The sequence below is a fragment of the Bidens hawaiensis genome, unplaced genomic scaffold, assembly GCF_021521415.1.
Source record: "Bidens hawaiensis isolate Kalapana, Puna unplaced genomic scaffold, B.hawaiensis_p1.1 tig00027545_1, whole genome shotgun sequence".
In the NCBI taxonomy this organism is placed as follows: domain Eukaryota; kingdom Viridiplantae; phylum Streptophyta; class Magnoliopsida; order Asterales; family Asteraceae; genus Bidens; species Bidens hawaiensis.
Window position 1 is genome coordinate 49,679 of NW_027494461.1, and position 16,671 is coordinate 66,349.

The 16,671-nt window shown below is 34.2% G+C and overlaps 1 protein-coding gene and 1 pseudogene across 2 annotated transcripts; both read left to right on the forward strand.

Moving 5' to 3' along the window:
• The first annotated feature begins 536 nt into the window (after positions 1-536).
• On the forward strand, positions 537-4,635 carry LOC143575600 (uncharacterized). The gene is made up of 6 exons (XM_077059925.1): positions 537-832; positions 3,233-3,348; positions 3,436-3,491; positions 3,563-4,069; positions 4,134-4,325; positions 4,423-4,635. The coding sequence occupies exons 1-6, from the start codon at positions 537-539 to the stop codon at positions 4,633-4,635; spliced, it is 1,380 nt and encodes a 459-aa protein (XP_076916040.1).
• Positions 4,636-8,249: 3,614 nt separating this feature from the next.
• LOC143575604 (eukaryotic initiation factor 4A-1-like) lies at positions 8,250-11,586 on the forward strand (annotated as a pseudogene). The gene is made up of 5 exons (XR_013142799.1): positions 8,250-8,294; positions 9,436-9,496; positions 9,588-9,694; positions 9,769-10,199; positions 10,728-11,586. The product of XR_013142799.1 is annotated as a eukaryotic initiation factor 4A-1-like (transcript).
• The last annotated feature ends 5,085 nt before the right edge of the window (positions 11,587-16,671 follow it).

Here is a 16,671-nt window from a genome sequence, read left to right on the forward strand (position 1 = left end):
ATAAACATATATGAACCAATGTGAATGAACACAAACAAACTTAAATCTGAAAACACATAAATGAACACAAATTAACAAATATAAAACCTTTAGGCAGGTGACATATCCAGATAATATTTAATTATTTTCTATTAATAAATAAATGAACATAAAACGAACGTTCATGAACATATATGAACGAACGGAACATGTGTTCATGTTCGTTCATTTAGTTAAACGAACACAAATTTTGTGTTCATGTTCGTTCGTTTATTAAGTAAACGAACATAAACGAACTTCCCGCCGAACGATTCACGAACAGTTCACCGAACGTTCGGTTCGTTTACAGGCCTATTGGGGACCAATCCGAAATTGGTTGGTGGTGAGGGGTTAAATGTGACTAGTCAGGAAAAGGTCAAGGTAAAAAAAAGAATATGAAACCCACTTGCCCTTGGATTATGCACATCTCAAGAGCATCTGTTGAGGCTAATTGGTGTGTGAAGACCATTCCAAAAAAACATGAGTGTCTCAAAAGTAGATCAATTGGTCTGTACACAATGTCTGCTATTGCCAAAGAGATTAAGGTTGAGCTACAAACTACCCCCAACATAGCGGCCAAGGAATTGAAGACAAAATTCCAGCAGAGGCATCAAATACAAGTTTATGAAGCCAAGATCCGAAGAGCTAAGACAACAGCTCAGCAAAGGAAGGATGGTGACTACACCAAACAATACAGCCACCTCAGATCCTATATTGATGAGCTTCTTAAAGCAAACCCAGGTAGTTCCATTAAATTAGATGTTGAACCATGTGCTAACCCTAGCCTACAACTAGGATATCTAGAAGAATATATGTGTGCTATTGTCACACCCCAGTTTAGGGCCTAGGCGTGTGACCACAAGTTGGTGTCTGTTTTGTAAATACATCACAGTTGCGGTTTATTTTAGCGGAAGACTTTGGTTGAATAAAATATTAATTTATTTGAAAACTTCTCAGATAATAAATACCCGGTGTTTGATTTATAAATCTTGATTAATTAATGTTAGCAATATTTTAATAATTTAAAACTGAGCCATCATTACCTTGCGAGCATCTAACTCCATGAATGTTTATAATGTCCTGCTACCTGTGCTAATCTATTTCCCTGAAAATGTGGGGTAAAATACGTCAGCTAAATGCTGGTGAACACGTATGACTCTATAAAACATTTGAATGACATTACAATACAAATATAGTTTTCTCGACAAGCTCAGCGGAAGCATTTCTACTTCCGGTCTATGTACCACTGCCCTACACACACAATTATTCCCGAGCCACGTAGCCCTTAATGGGAAACTAGTTATGACCATTAGCCCGCGGCCACGTAGCCTTTGAATGATTAGGCTGAACGGTTCTATTTGGATCCAGACACATGTGTATTCGGTCTGAGTTGATATTATTTCTACTTTGTATTATAACGTTTTAGAGATCACATAATCTCATGTAAACATTAACAGACTCGTTAAGACAAACACCCATTCATCTTATCGAGTATAAATATGTTTTGACTGATTAAAAAGGTTAACGTATTCACGTTATAAAAGGTTTGAACGTATTCACCTGTGATTGTTTGTTCTGAATGATATGGTGATCTTATTTGAAACCTTGATTGTGAATGAATGGTTGATTGATTGACTGACTAACTGATTGATTGATTGACCTATAAAATAGGTATATAAATATCCGGATCGTCTCTTGATCCGGCTATAGATCTTTAGTCTAGTTTTGATAGCTTTAAACCTTGATTGATCATTTGTTTGAATAAAATATTTAGACCTGTTGTCTTTCTGTTTATTAACTAATCATATGCTAAGCTTCTTCTCCATGAAAAAACATCTATAATCTGTTTATTCTTCAAGAAGAAACATTCATTGATTGCTACCTTCGTATGTAAAATATTATGTTTCTCAATCATGAAGAAACAATATATTATATAAAATGTCACGTTTCTTAATCGCGAAGAAACTATATATATCCTTATGAATGTAAAAATTGTGTTTCTTAATTGTGAAGAAACATTACTATAACTCTTTGTATGTTTAAAGCTTATGTAAACATAACTATGATCAAGGTTTGGGCTATACCCCTGACTATGGTCTAAGCCATGTAATATAATAAAATAATGACTTAGGCAGAACTCCTAACTTACACGGGTATTCGAAGTTATATACCTAAGCTTGTATGAGCAACACTTCAACTCTATGTTGCATACTGGTGCTTAAATTGTCAGAACTTCGGGTCTTAGCACGAACTTCGAGGTTGGCACGCAAAACGAGGTGACATATGGTGGTTGTCATGACGTGCACGTATTTCGAGGTAGAATGTCGGGTTATTTTCGGGTGGCACGGATTACGAGGTTCATCGCGCCAAACGATGCTCGGCACGCAAAACGAGGTAGAGAGAGAAAATTCTAGAGAGAGAAAGTTTGGTGTGAGAATGAATGAGCCGTGACCCCTCCCTTTTATAGCTGATTTTGCAACCCATCGCGATACGCAATGTGCCTTCTCTTTACCTTTGTCGCGTATCGCGACGCCCCCTTTCCTGAGATCATGCCACGTGTCTCCACGTGGCCTACCATGCTGCCACGTGTCACCTGGGTGTGACACGTGTCCCTGAGTCATCACGGACCATCGCGATACGCGATGGGTCCATGAATACCAATTTTCATTTTTAGTCCCTTAACTTTAGTAGCTTGTCATTTCTGGGTCTAACTCCCGATGTCCAAAAATACTAAGGCGGCTCTCAAGCGGCTCGCGACGATGCGAGCGTGTGAAGTGCAAAGTGCGCCATCAAAGCGTCATATTGCGCCCAACGCCCTTCACCCGAGCCCCTGCGCGTGCGCATCGGGTGCTTCGCACGCTCCGCTAGGACCATTAGGTGCATGCTAGGCATAAAAGAATATTACTATGGAATTTTATCTCTTTATAAAGAGCTTCCAAATCTTTACCACTTTCCATGTGTGATGGATTTTAACTTCCTTATTTATACCCATTTGGAATGCTTTCACTTTCTTACATCTTTCAATGTGGGATGGAATTTTCTTATTCCATATACTTAACATGAGATGACTTTATTTATGGGATATTTTTTTTTCCTTATATAATGTTTATATTTTCTTTATTTAAATTTTATTATTACTTATTTTAGAGAATAATTTTGATCCTTCAACTTAACTAAGTTGTCAAATTTGGACCAAATTTTGGGGATGTTACAGCTATGCTGCTTTGGTTAGAGGATTTAAATTGCTTGGTAGAGAACTTCTTGGGTTGGATGGTTGTTTTATGAAAGGGAGATACCCGGGACAGATTTTGACTGATGTCGGGACGGATGGTAACAATTGTTTGTATCATGTGGCCTTTGCAATAGTGGAAGCCTAGTGCACACAGTCATGGAAATGGTTCTTAAATCACCTTGGAGATGATCTTGACTTGTCTCATGATGCCAATTTCACTTTCATAAGTGACCGACAAAAGGTATGTATACTTAGCATATATTTTTATAGGCAAACTCATCTACACTTAATATGTTGATTTGACTGTTATAGGGACTTATTCAAGAAGTTGAGAGTGTTTTCCCTAGGGCTGAGCATCGGTTTTGTTGTAGACACATCCATGAGAACTTGAGGCAAACGTGGAGGGGAGATTTGTATAAATGCTTGTTTTATAGGGCAGCATCTGCCACTTTTGTCCCATACTTCAACATGGCAATGGAGGAGATTAAAAAAACAAATTTTGATATGTTTCTCTGGCTTAGTGACATCCCGGCAGCAAGATGGTCAAGATCACATTTTTCAGGCATAGCAAAATGTGATATGCTGCTGAACAACCTTTGTGAATCTTTCAACAAGCAACTTGTTGGAGCAAAAGACAAGCCTATCATTACATGTTTGGAGTATATTAGAGAGTATTTGACCATCAGGATTGTGAATGTGAAGAAGATGCAAGCCACTGCCAAGGGCCCATTAACACCGCAAGCAACAAAAGCATGGGATGAAATACAAACAGAAGCAAGCAAATTGTCAGTTATGATGGTTGATGAAGTGACTTACCAGGTATCATTATTTGCCTTATTATGATATTAGAACCGGCATTTGTTAAATCTGACTTTGTTCATAGGTTAAAAGTATGAGAAGCCAATGTGTGGTGAATGTGGAGAATAGGACATGCACATACAGGAGATGGGACTTGACAGGTATGCCATGCAAACATGTGGTTGCTGCTCTGTTTGACATGATAGAAAATAACATTCCTGTCGGTCCATTGGAGAAGTGGGTTGATGAAGCTTACTGGCTAGACACTTGGAAAAAGGTGTATAACCACCAAATCAGGCCCATCTCAGGCCCTGATATGTGGACACCCTCAAAATTCCCCAACAACATTAACTCCACCTAAACATCATATTCAGATTGGCAGACCGAAGAAGAGTAGGAAGAAGGCACTAGGTGAGAAGAAGAAATTGGCAGCTAGCAAGAAGAGGAAGATGAAAATAGAAGAGGTTCATGAAGCATTTTCTACAGGAGGCAGACTCACTAGAGTGGGGCATGAAAAGAAATGTACAAGATGTGGAGGTTACGGACACAACATCAGAACTTGCAGGCCAGCACCAAGTCAACCCTAATGATGTCAACAAGCTGTGTTTGAGTAAGATTGATGGTGTGTGTTATGATGGTTTGAGACAACATAAAGCTGGTACCATGTGTGTTATGATGGTTTGTGTTTGACAAAATTTAAGACTTGTAGCATGTATGTTATTTGGGATATGATGGTTTGTATGGTATTTTGACAGTTTGTGTTTAAGGCATTTTAAAACTTGTAGGATGTAGTCTTGAAATGCAAACATTACAATACATTTAATCATGTTTAATTAAAGTAACACATTACATTACAATTCAAATGCAAACAATACTAGAAACCAAGTACAATGCTACTTCCAATGACAATCATCATTTAACCAGTCAGAGTCCCACACTGGATCGTCTTCGTATGGATCATGATAGTAATCTTCCTCCGGCTCACTGGTGTAATCGAAAGCTGCTTTCACAACCTCAGGGTCATAATCATCACAAGGATCCATTTCATGTTCTTCACTCGGTCTAAATAATTCATCTTCTTGTAACAAATAAGCCAGCAACTCATCTTCTCCCAATTGACACTCATTGTCTTCCAATTAACTTGCTTCATTGTCAAACTGCCCTACATACTTCCCAAATTCAACATTCTTAATTTCCTCCTTCTCAGTTTCATCATGGCTGCAACATGACTAATAATGTGGAACAAAAATTTAAAGTAAATAGATGAAACAAGAAACTCTAAACATTTAACATTAACTAGAATAACAACAACAAAGATTACATTATCCCATACTACAAATACAATGTTAACAACTAATCAATAAACACAAACATAAACAAAGAATAGCAACCAACTAATTCCTAGCAACATCTTCAAGCTTGTTACTTCTTTATTTTTCATCCTTGCATACTCATCTTTCTTGTTCATCATCTTCACATGCTTGAACTACCTTTTCACAAATAGGGCATGTGGGATCATCAGCTCATTTTAGCTATCCACAACTCCTCTTATGTAATGGACTTAATATATCAACAAACAAACAACCTAATCAACTATAACATCAATATCACATTTAACAAAATCAATTACCCCTAAAATTGACCTAAGCCAAATTAAAGGAATCAACATCGATTAACATACAAGAATTCTAATTTGTGACTAATTAAACACTTACACAGCACAAGAATCGACGACCCGGGTTTGCATCGGTCCTGGATATCCGGTAACATGTCCCTGCACTACATAGGCATCTCACACAAGAGTCGTCTATACGGGAAGGCTTGGAAGGTAACCCCGAGGAGTATTGACTTGACTTGGATTGAGACACCCGGTGTTATTAGATTGATGAATATGAAGATCGCCGGAGACATACAATCGTTGCGATGGAATAATACGGGGAAAGAGGGTATGTGAGATTATAATAATGATACAAGGTTAATATAGTAAATTCGCCAAATTTTTACGGGTCAACGGTAGTTTGACTAATGGAAGGAGCAAAAAAACCCGACGGAGATATACAATGGCACAACATGCGTAAAATAGTTTTCAATGGTCGAAGGGTCTCCCGCCGATATTATCCAGGGAGGCAAATGACAATTTTCTCTTATTATATTATAGCATATTATACTATATCATATTATAATATGATATATTATATCATATTGTACTAAAAGAAATCCAATAACTTTTATTGTGTGTTTTTTAATGTGTAATAATCATACTTTTTATTATGATTTTGTACTCTATTATGTTCATCGTCCCGTCCAAATCGAATGACAACTAACTCAGAAAATTCTAATTTTGGTTATGAAAAAAATATGTTTTATTGGATGTTAATAATCACGACAAAAGGCTATTGGCCGAAAATAATCACAACTTGTTTATCGTCATTGGTGGTCTTATATTTAAAAAAGTTGTCTCTCAATGATCCTCTGTTAGAAAAAAAAAACTTAACAGCGTTAATTTTTATCCGAATTTCAAACTAATTTTTTACGGCTTTTAATCGGTAGAAAGACACGAGTCGATTAATGTAAAACTTCGCTTGAAATGGTTTGATTAGTGATTCAAATTGAACATTTGAAATTCCAATTAACTAAAATTAAGCCGTTTGTAACATCGTTTCTAGCTAAGTTTTGCATCAATCGACTCGTATCATCATTCTGATCAAAAGCTCTATTAAATCAGTTTGAAATAAAAAAAAAATAACGCCATTAAGTTTTTTATAACTGAGGACCACTTATGTAGATTTTTTAAAAATTAAGACCACCAGTAGCTATAAACACGGTTAGAATTATTATTAGTCAATGGCCTTTAATTATAATTAAGTAAAAATTTAAACACGAAAAAACATGATCCGACTCGAAAATCTTAGGTAGGCCACTTTAATTATTTTTATTATTAGTTTTTTAACGACAAATTTTTTTGCAAACTATAGGAGTTGAACCCATATCCTTCTATTAGGAGTGTGCGTGGAGCGGTTTGGTGCGGTTTGAAGCTATAACCAAACCGAAAACCAAAACTTCGGTTTTTGAAGTTTTTGAATTCTTTTGCTTTTTCGGTTTTCATTTTGAGTCGGTTTGGTTACATGTTTTCGGTTTTTACCATTTGAGTTTGGAAATTATAGACCGAAAAAAAGTAGGCAAAAATAATAATTTAGGTTAAAATAATTTTGTTTAATTGTTAACTATAGATTTATACATTTGACCAAAATTATTTGAGTTACATATTTATTAAATTCTTATAAGTTACTTCAAATAAAAAATATAAAAATAAAAATTTAGAAATCGATACGGTTTTTTCAGTTTTATTAGATGTAAAACCAAAACAAAACTGTTAGTTTGGTTTTACAAAAATATAAAACCAAACCGTCGGTTTTTGTTGCGATTCGTTTTTCGGTTTCTTGATTTTGAATCGGTTTTTTTGGTATATTGCCAGAGGTAGACCTAGGCTTTGGGAATGGGGGCACCTTAAATTTTTTTTAATGTTATTTGTATGTGAAAATCTCGATCGCCCCTCTTAAAATTAGTGTTAAGTCCCGACGTCACCCCTTATGAAAATAATTTCCGGGTCCGCCACTATTCTTACACCCCCTACATCCTATTTAACACCTTATTCATCTTACCACCCAACCAAAGTGAAAATGATATTTAAGTTGATAGATATTTTAGGCATGCTTGATAGAAAATAAAAAATAAAAATAAGAATTCACGCCTCCACTATATAAATCTATAATATATATAAACGAAATCATAAAAAAACTTTGTGTCGCGATGTGGTCGCCCCCCTTTTTTTGGAGTTACCAGATTTGCTTGATTTTTAAATGGATATTTCTCATGCATTTGACCCGAATTCACGGGTAATGGTCTCATCAAACACATATAGCTTTTAAATCAGGTTATAACATCTCATTTATTTGTGAAACAATTTATTATTAAGCCATAAGTATAGTATTAACTTTCAATAATAATAATAATTTTAAAAACAAATAATATAAAACAACCATGTAGCGTGATTTGATCGCACAGTAGTAGCTTAACCCTAAAAGTAACCGTTCGAAAAAAAATACATGGATAAAAACTAGTATAAATATAAGTATTTATCTATGATAGAAGCAATCGAACTCCACATTACAATTAAACCCTAAAATCTTCTTCTTCTTCTTCTTGTTCCAATTTTCAAGATCAATCTCTTCAATTATTTCACAAGGTATATTCGATATTACTCAACTTTATTAATCAATCAATCGTTCTTTTTGATTTAGCGTAACGAATTATATAATTTAATTTACACGCGTTTATGCTATTACGTCTCAAGATTTGAATCGAGATTTCAAATAATTCCAACACTTTATTAGTTATTAGTAAAGTAAACCCTAGAAAGTAAATAATAATTTATTAGTTAGTTTTAATTCTATGGCTTCTTATTAATAATCAGAAGATTATTAGGAGTGTAAACGAGCCAACTCCGGGCTCTATTAGGCTTGAGCTCGGCTCGTTTTGAGTTTTTTATATTTTAAAGCTAAGGCTCGGCTCATTTAAAACTAGGGATGTAAATGAGTTGAGCCTGAGCTAGATTAGGCTCGAGGTTGGCTCGTTTCTAGCTCTTTAAAGCTCGAGCTTGGTTCGTGAGTTGTTTTCTTAAGCTAGGCTCGTTTTATATTTGTTGATTAAGTTTTATACGTGTTTAATAATTATTACATATTTTGAGAAAAATGTTAAACAATAGCTCGGGCTTGGCTCGTTTAGAACTAGGGATGTAAACGAGCCGAGCCTGAGCTCTACTAGGCTTGAGGTTGGCTTGTGAGTCGATTTTTAAATCTCGGGCTCGACTTGAGCTTCGCTTGTTTACCATTTGTTGGTTAAGTTTTATACGTTTTAATTATTTTTACATATATTTTGAGAAAAACGTAAAGTGCCTAAGCTCGGTTCGAGCTTGTGTAATACCTTATGCAAGTCAAAGTTCAGCTCGAGGACGGTGGTGCAGTGTGAAACTAGTGAAGGCTCATGAAGGCTTGGTGAGCTTAAATAAGCTTCCCATGCAAGACTGGATAAGTAAACAAGCTTTATTAGCCCGAGCCTAAAAAGGCTCGGATGGTTTGTTATCAATCTGATCTCGGGTAGCTCGCGAGCGTCTCAGCTCGATGAGTTTAAACGAGCTTCCCTTACAAGGCTTGAGCTATGGCTTGATAACTAAAAAGGCCAAGCTCGTTTTAAAGTTTTTACCAGATGCGTTCTCTGGTAGCTCATGAGCAGTTCGGCTTGCTTGCACCACTACTTCTGAAAGTAGTCAATACAATTAAACTGTATATTATATGGCTTAATAATAACTGTTTTGTTAAATTATGCAGTCATGGCTTCTGAAGGTAATCAGTTTGATGTTGGCCATTTTGATTCGAAAATGAACGAGTTGTAAGTTCTCTTCAAACTTATTTGTTTTATATTAACTCATAAATTTGCTTGTGTCACACATGCTGATGATAGTTTTCTATTAATTACGCAGGCTTTCATCCGATTCACAAGACTTCTTTACATCATATGATGAGGTTTAAGACAGTTTTGACGCCATGAATTTGCAAGAAAACCTATTAAGAGGCATCTATGCTTATGGTAAGTCTTATTTTGAAATAAAGTTTGCTTTTATGTAAATTTCTGTTATTTTTACACGAGCTTTGCCACTTTATGTTTTGAGAAACCGTCTGCAATTCAACAAAGGGGAATCGTTCCATTCGCAAAAGGTCTAGATGTAATTCAACAAGCTCAATCTGGAACCGGGAAAACCGCAACTTTTTGCTCGGGTATTCTTCAACAACTCGACTACCAAGTTACGGAATGCCAAGCTTTAGTTTTAGCCCCTACTCGTGAACTTGCACAACAAATCGAGAAAGTCATGCGGGCCCTTGGGGACTACCTTGGTGTTAAGGTGCATGCTTGTGTTGGTGGGACCAGTGTTCGTGAGGACCAACGTATACTCTCGGCTGGGGTCCACGTTGTTGTTGGTACACCTGGACGTGTGTTTGACATGATTAGGAGACAGTCGCTACGTTCGGATTATATTAAAATGTTTGTGTTGGATGAAGCTGATGAAATGCTTTCAAGAGGTTTCAAGGATCAGGTCTGTTATTAAAACTTTTATTTTGACTTTTAATTGTTTGACCCGAGTTGACCCATTTAGTTAAACGAACGAAAATGATCACATTTCTCGTTAGTTTATTTTTGGTTGTTTATGCTCGTTACTTTATATTTGTTTTCATTCTTTTACGTTCGTTAATATAATATATATATATATATATATATTAAATTGTTCTTCACGTTACTTTCAACTGATTTTTAACTCACTTAAGTTCTTTCATCTATGTTCAGTTATGTTTCCAGTTTCCACTTGTTTACGTATGTGAAACGTTTGTTTATACTCTTAACAAACGAACACGAACACAAACATGTTTGTTTTCTTAATGAACGATCACAGACAAGTTTAATTGTTCGTGTTCGGTCATTTGTTTGGTTAAAGCTAAACGAACATGAACGTGTTTCATTTTTGTTCAAAAAGTCGCTCATTTAGCTTTAAATTCATGTTTGTTCGGTTCATTTACAAGCCTTTCATCCGTTTGACCCGAGTTGACCCGTTCTTGTTTCTTTACAGATTTATGATATTTTCCAGCTGTTGCCATCAAAAGTCCAAGTTGGAGTCTTTTCTGCAACAATGCCACCCGAGGCACTCGAGATCACAAGGAAGTTCATGAACAAACCAGTAAGAATTCTCGTTAAACGTGACGAACTCACGTTAGAAGGAATCAAACAATTCTACGTCAATGTCGAAAAGGAAGAATGGAAACTCGAAACCCTCTGTGACCTTTATGAAACCTTAGCAATCACTCAAAGTGTGATTTTCGTCAACACCCGTCGGAAAGTTGACTGGTTGACCGATAAAATGAGGAGCCATGATCACACCGTGTCAGCCACACACGGTGACATGGATCAAAACACGCGTGACATCATTATGCGCGAGTTTCGGTCCGGGTCATCACGTGTACTCATCACAACCGATCTTTTGGCACGTGGGATTGACGTGCAACAAGTTTCACTTGTTATCAATTATGATTTACCACTCAGCCCGAAAACTATCTCCACCGTATCAGGCGAGGGGGGCGGTTTGGTAGAAAAGGTGTCGCGATTAACTTTGTGACGTTGGATGATGGACGAATGCTTGAGGATATTCAGAAGTTTTATAATGTGGTTGTTGAGGAATTGCCTTCGAATGTTGCGGATCTTATTTAAACTTGTTTGCCAAGAAAGGTTAAGACTGTGTTACTGTTGATCTTTCTTCATTTTTTGATGTTCAAGTTATCAGGGAGTTTAAATTTGTTATTATTTGGTATAAGATACAACTTTAATTATTAGGTTTATATCTAGTGGACAAAGTTTATTGAGGAGTTGAGTTAAATAAGAGTTTGTTATCTTACTTTTTGGGTTTATTGTTTATTCTGTTATTTACTATTGAGTAAACTGCGGTTTTTGTCACTGTGATTTGTCTAAATTTGCGGTTTAGTTTAATAGTTTCAAATTTTTAATTTTCGTTTTTGTGGTTTCATTTCACCTGCAATTGAACTCGAATTCATTAACCCCGTTAAGTCTGGTCGTTAAATACATCAGCGTACCTTTCACGTGAGGGGCAGTTTTGTCATGTTTTTTTCCCAAGTACACCCTAGCCCCTCGCGTGAGGAGCCTTGCAAATTATGAATGGAGTTTATTTGCGGAAAAAAAGGAAAAAAATGCCCCTCACATGAGGGGCACACTGATGGGTTTAACGACCAAACTTAACGGGGTTAATGAATTTGGGTTTAATTGCAAGTGAAAACCGCAGATTTGGACAAACCACATGGTCAAAAACCGCAGTTCACTCTTTACTATTAGTTTGTACTTTCAAGGACCAAGGTTTCTTTTTAGGTCAAACCGAGTTTGAGCTCAAGTTTTTGGCTCGTTAGAGCATTTTGAGCCGAGCCAAGTTTGGTTTAGTAGAGGGTTGTGAGCGGGGTTGGCGAGTACATTTTCGAGCGGAGTGTGGTCTGGCTCTGGTTAAACTTATTAACAACTATAATCAAAAGTATATTATGTCGTTTTAGTTGATTGTGTTGGCATGTTGAGATAATAATTGGATTGTGTATAAAATTAAGCATTACAATCTTAAGGTCATCAAAGATGCATGTTTTAGAACATGCTTTCCACTAATGTTAAAATAATTGCAATATTCAATTGTCAATTTAATAAGAATAGGTCTTGGAAAAATTGAAAATACTATGATTTTTGTTACATTTTTGGTTTCAACATTTTAGAAACTTAACTTTTAGGCTGTTAGTTGCGGACGTTAAACTCATCAGCGCCAAGGCCCCTTCACCTCCGACATGGCAACATTTTTGCGGAAGGATGAGCATTTCCTTGGTGTGAAATCATGCCGTTTTGCGGAAGGATGAGCATTTCCTTGGTGTGAAATCATGCCGGTGGGGTTTGCATGGTGGAGCGTTGAGGGGTGCACCGGCATTGCTGATGTGGCTCCGACGTGGCTGTGTTACGGCCGCTCAACAGCGTTATGGTTTGGTTTTAACTTATTAGAAGCTTGACAATAATGGATGTCACTTTTCTATGACTCAATAAGCTTTACCATTAAAAAATGAAAAATACAAAAGCATTGTACCCTTACTTTTAACAACCAATCTTATGAAATGATGCAATGGATCTTATCTCTTACCACTTTATGGAATTATGGGTATCATGTTGGATATAAATCTTCCATTATGTATCATGCAATGAATCATATACCTTGCAACTTTATGGTAATTTTGTTGGGACATAAATCTTCCATTATGGTATTATAAAACAAAACTAACTTTGGATGTGCAAATTTTGTTTTTACACCATTTGAAGAAGTTACATATGCTATTTTTTCTTTAAGTTCAAGAATGTGAAGGGTCACGCACATAGTTCCTGAGAAGGACCATGGTTAGTTGATAACGTTACTATGACGCTTAAAAGATATGGTAACATGTCATCTCCATTGAGAAGCCGTAACCAACTAAGATTCCAATGTGTACTTGCTCATTCTTTATATTGTATAAATGGAAGCCTCTATGTTGTTTTCATGTGTTGTCTTGTGGAGAGAAGCCACTAAAATATCACAACACATGAAGCTCTTAAGACAAAGGTAAATGGTTTTGTAGTTTGTATACTAAACCTTTTTACTAGAATATAAACGTTAATCTATATAATGTTGGATAGTTAGAGAAAATACAAAATTTGTTAATTTGTCTTATTTTAAAATATTTATTTACTTGTTTTGAATTACTTGATTTAAACTTTTTATCAAGTGAGCATTTAAATACTTAATTTTGATAATTCATAAGATAATAAAAATGAATACTTTTAATTTTAAAATTAAGAATGAATTATACTTCTTTTTTCTTAAATGTTTTGATTAAATTTTAAGTGTTGTCCTTTGACTAAGGTATTTACAATTATTGTCTTTTATGTTTTATAATTTCACACTTTGCCCTTTGAGAAGATGCAAAGTTTATATAATATAATAAGAACCATCGTAAATATCCTAGTTAAATGACATATAATCTGAAATTCAACTAATGACACATAATTTTTGAACATTAATCAAAATATGGTACTTTTTGAAAACCTTTTACTCTTATATTATTAAAAAAGAAGTCTCTTTCAACGTAATTTTAGTATTACCGGCTGCTAGCTTAATCATTTCACTATATATAAAGTGGCTATGTTAAATGAATTTTTTTTCTTATGTTTGTCATATGGCTCTTTTACTAATATGAAACCCCATTATAATAAATTCTGACCTTTAAGAATATAAAATTATAAAATCTTACATGACTAAAATAATTAGTCACTTAAACAATTTTGACCTGTTTTAAATTCATCTTAAAGTGATCTCAATCAATCTCACATCAACTTAAGTTTGACTTTGAAGAGTTCCACCCCTTCACAAATTCTGAAAGACATGTTTGTGATTCATAGCCGATTTGGTTAGGTCCAATCCATTCACGATTTAGCATGATTTAACACGAAACACACGATATAGTATGTAGAAATTGAACCAACAACCGTTTATAAGTTCAATCGTCCAATCTGTTCGAGATTTAAGAATACATCTCAAAACGATTTTAAAAACTTAAATTGTTTGACTGACCAAGGTACATAAGTCCATAACAATATATTTTCTATTTTACGTATTAATGAAAATTTGATCATTAAAATTTTTGTTGGTTATTTGTTATGAATCAAACGTTATAACTAAAGTAAGATAGATACCCACTTTCCAATTTGTTCTAGTTTGCTTTAGTTGTTTGTGCGCCCTTTATGTTGACTTTTTATTTTTATTTTTTATTTATTGTTTATAATAATAATACTTCACATGGTCCCCACTGCATCGGATCCCACTTTGATTTCCTTAAATTATAATATTCAATATTTAATCTATTAAATTTAGAGTTAATTATATTATAAGTTACTCCGTATAACTTTATTCAATTCTCACTTAGATTACATGTGTGATTCATCTATTGTTCAAACTACACATTTGGCATTTAAGAACATAACAAAAAGAAAACAACCAAATGAAGACTAAAGGTAAAGGTAACATAACACAGATATAAGTATAATCAAAATGTGGAGACCATATGTGAGATCGATTTTGATTGTTGTGGTCTTAACTACGCATATACTTCTCGGAGTCGATATTCTTTCGACCTCTCACTATATATATGTGTCAGTCACTCTCTTTCTAGGACGTTCAATTTGTATTTATAGCAGAAATTGCGCTATTAAATTTTTGTCATCTTAATTTCTCTATAAGGTGTTTCTCTTTTATTTTTATCGTTTAATCATTATAATCTATAGGGTTCACATCAAGAATGAGATTATAGTATTTGTTGAAGCGTTGGGTGCATTTTACTACTACATTAGAGTATATCATCATTAAGGATTTTTTTTGTAATATCTTAGTTATACATGTATATACCTTATCGTTTTCCTCTCAATTTAATTAATTTGGTAATCTAAATATATATACATTATCATTTCCCTATCCAAACACGTAATTTATATATATATATATATAATACTTATTTTGTAATTTTAAACACATATATTCATATATGTATACACATGCTCTTCTTTATACACATATGTATAAATAAAAAAAAGAATAAAATTTCCTTAAATGGAAATGAGCTCTACACATTTAAACCCATGTCATAACTCATAAGTTATTTACTCAATTTAAGCTTAATTAAAAGCTTAAATCCAAGTAGAAAAGCTTAAACTAAGAAGCCATATTTTACCCGCCCTCAACTCAAGATTTTTTTAAACCCATGTCATAACTCATAAGTTATTTACTCAATTTAAGCTTAATTAAAAGCTTAAATCCAAGTAGAAAAGCTTAAACTAAGAAGCCATATTTTACCCACCCTCAACTCAAGAATTTTTTAACAATTTTTAGGGACGTCACTAGTTAAAATAAAAGTAAATATACCTTAATATCATAATCTATAATACTTAACAAGAGTTATAATAAGAAGATTAGTTTTTTCTAGGAATGATAGGAAATAATTTTGTCCATTCATTTGAGAATTCAATGGTTGAGATTAGATTAGAGAGATCATCAAGTGTAAAACAAGGGTAAATGCATAATAGGGATAACACATTTGTTGACTTTCTCTCTCCATATGCAAGACACATGTCAAATTCCCCCATCATTTTAAAACATCCATAACTTTTTATACGACATTTTTTTTCAAAACAATTTCACCATAAAAACGAGTTTTTTTATCTTTTATATGAGTACCATATTGCTTTAAAAAATAAAAAAAAATTGTGAGTTTTTACAATGTGTGTTTTATCATAATTGTGTTTTACAAAATTGTGTTATACAATTATGTTTTATTTTTTCATAGTGTTTTTTGCATTGTGTTTTTTACATTGTGTTATTTAATTGTGTTTTCATTGTGTTTTTATTTTCATAGTGTTTTTTACATTGTGTCTTTTTCATTGTGTTTTTCATAGTGTTTTATTTTCCGGCGAAATTTCCGAAGACTTTTCCGGCAAGGTGGTTGCGGTGGGCGGTGGTAGTTGTAGGAGATGAGTGGAAATTTAAGTAAGTTTTAATTAAGTGGGTATTAATTAAATAGGTTTTTGAAATTAAATTAAGTAAGTTTTAATATTAAAGTAGTAGACTAAAATACCCTCCTTTATAACCTTTTTAGAAAAACAAACTTCTTATTTAAACATTTCTCTACTTAACAAATAAAAAAGTCAATAATATGTTTAACATAAATCTTTTTAAATATCCATTTAAATAATCTTAAGAACAAATTCCAACCTCCACCGACGCAAGCAAACAGTGACTTTAAATTCTCATCAACTTTGTAAAATAAAATCCACTACCCACACACACACACACACAGTTGGATACAACCCATTCTCTCTGTATCTATACTTTTCACAACCTTTTAGAGAGAGAAAATAAAAAATAAAAATCCAAGAAATCAAGATTAATCTTCCAAACCAAA

What these genes read in the sequence shown, in the direction of transcription:
- LOC143575600 (XM_077059925.1), top strand. Translation starts at nt 537, where the DNA reads ATGTCTGCTATTGCCAAAGAGATTAAGGTTGAGCTACAAACTACCCCC. An exon ending in TTGATGAAGTGACTTACCAG is followed by an intron (nt 4,070 to 4,133) that starts GTATCATTATTT and finishes CTTTGTTCATAG; the next exon opens with GTTAAAAGTATGAGAAGCCA. An exon ending in GGCTAGACACTTGGAAAAAG is followed by an intron (nt 4,326 to 4,422) that starts GTGTATAACCAC and finishes CATCATATTCAG; the next exon opens with ATTGGCAGACCGAAGAAGAG.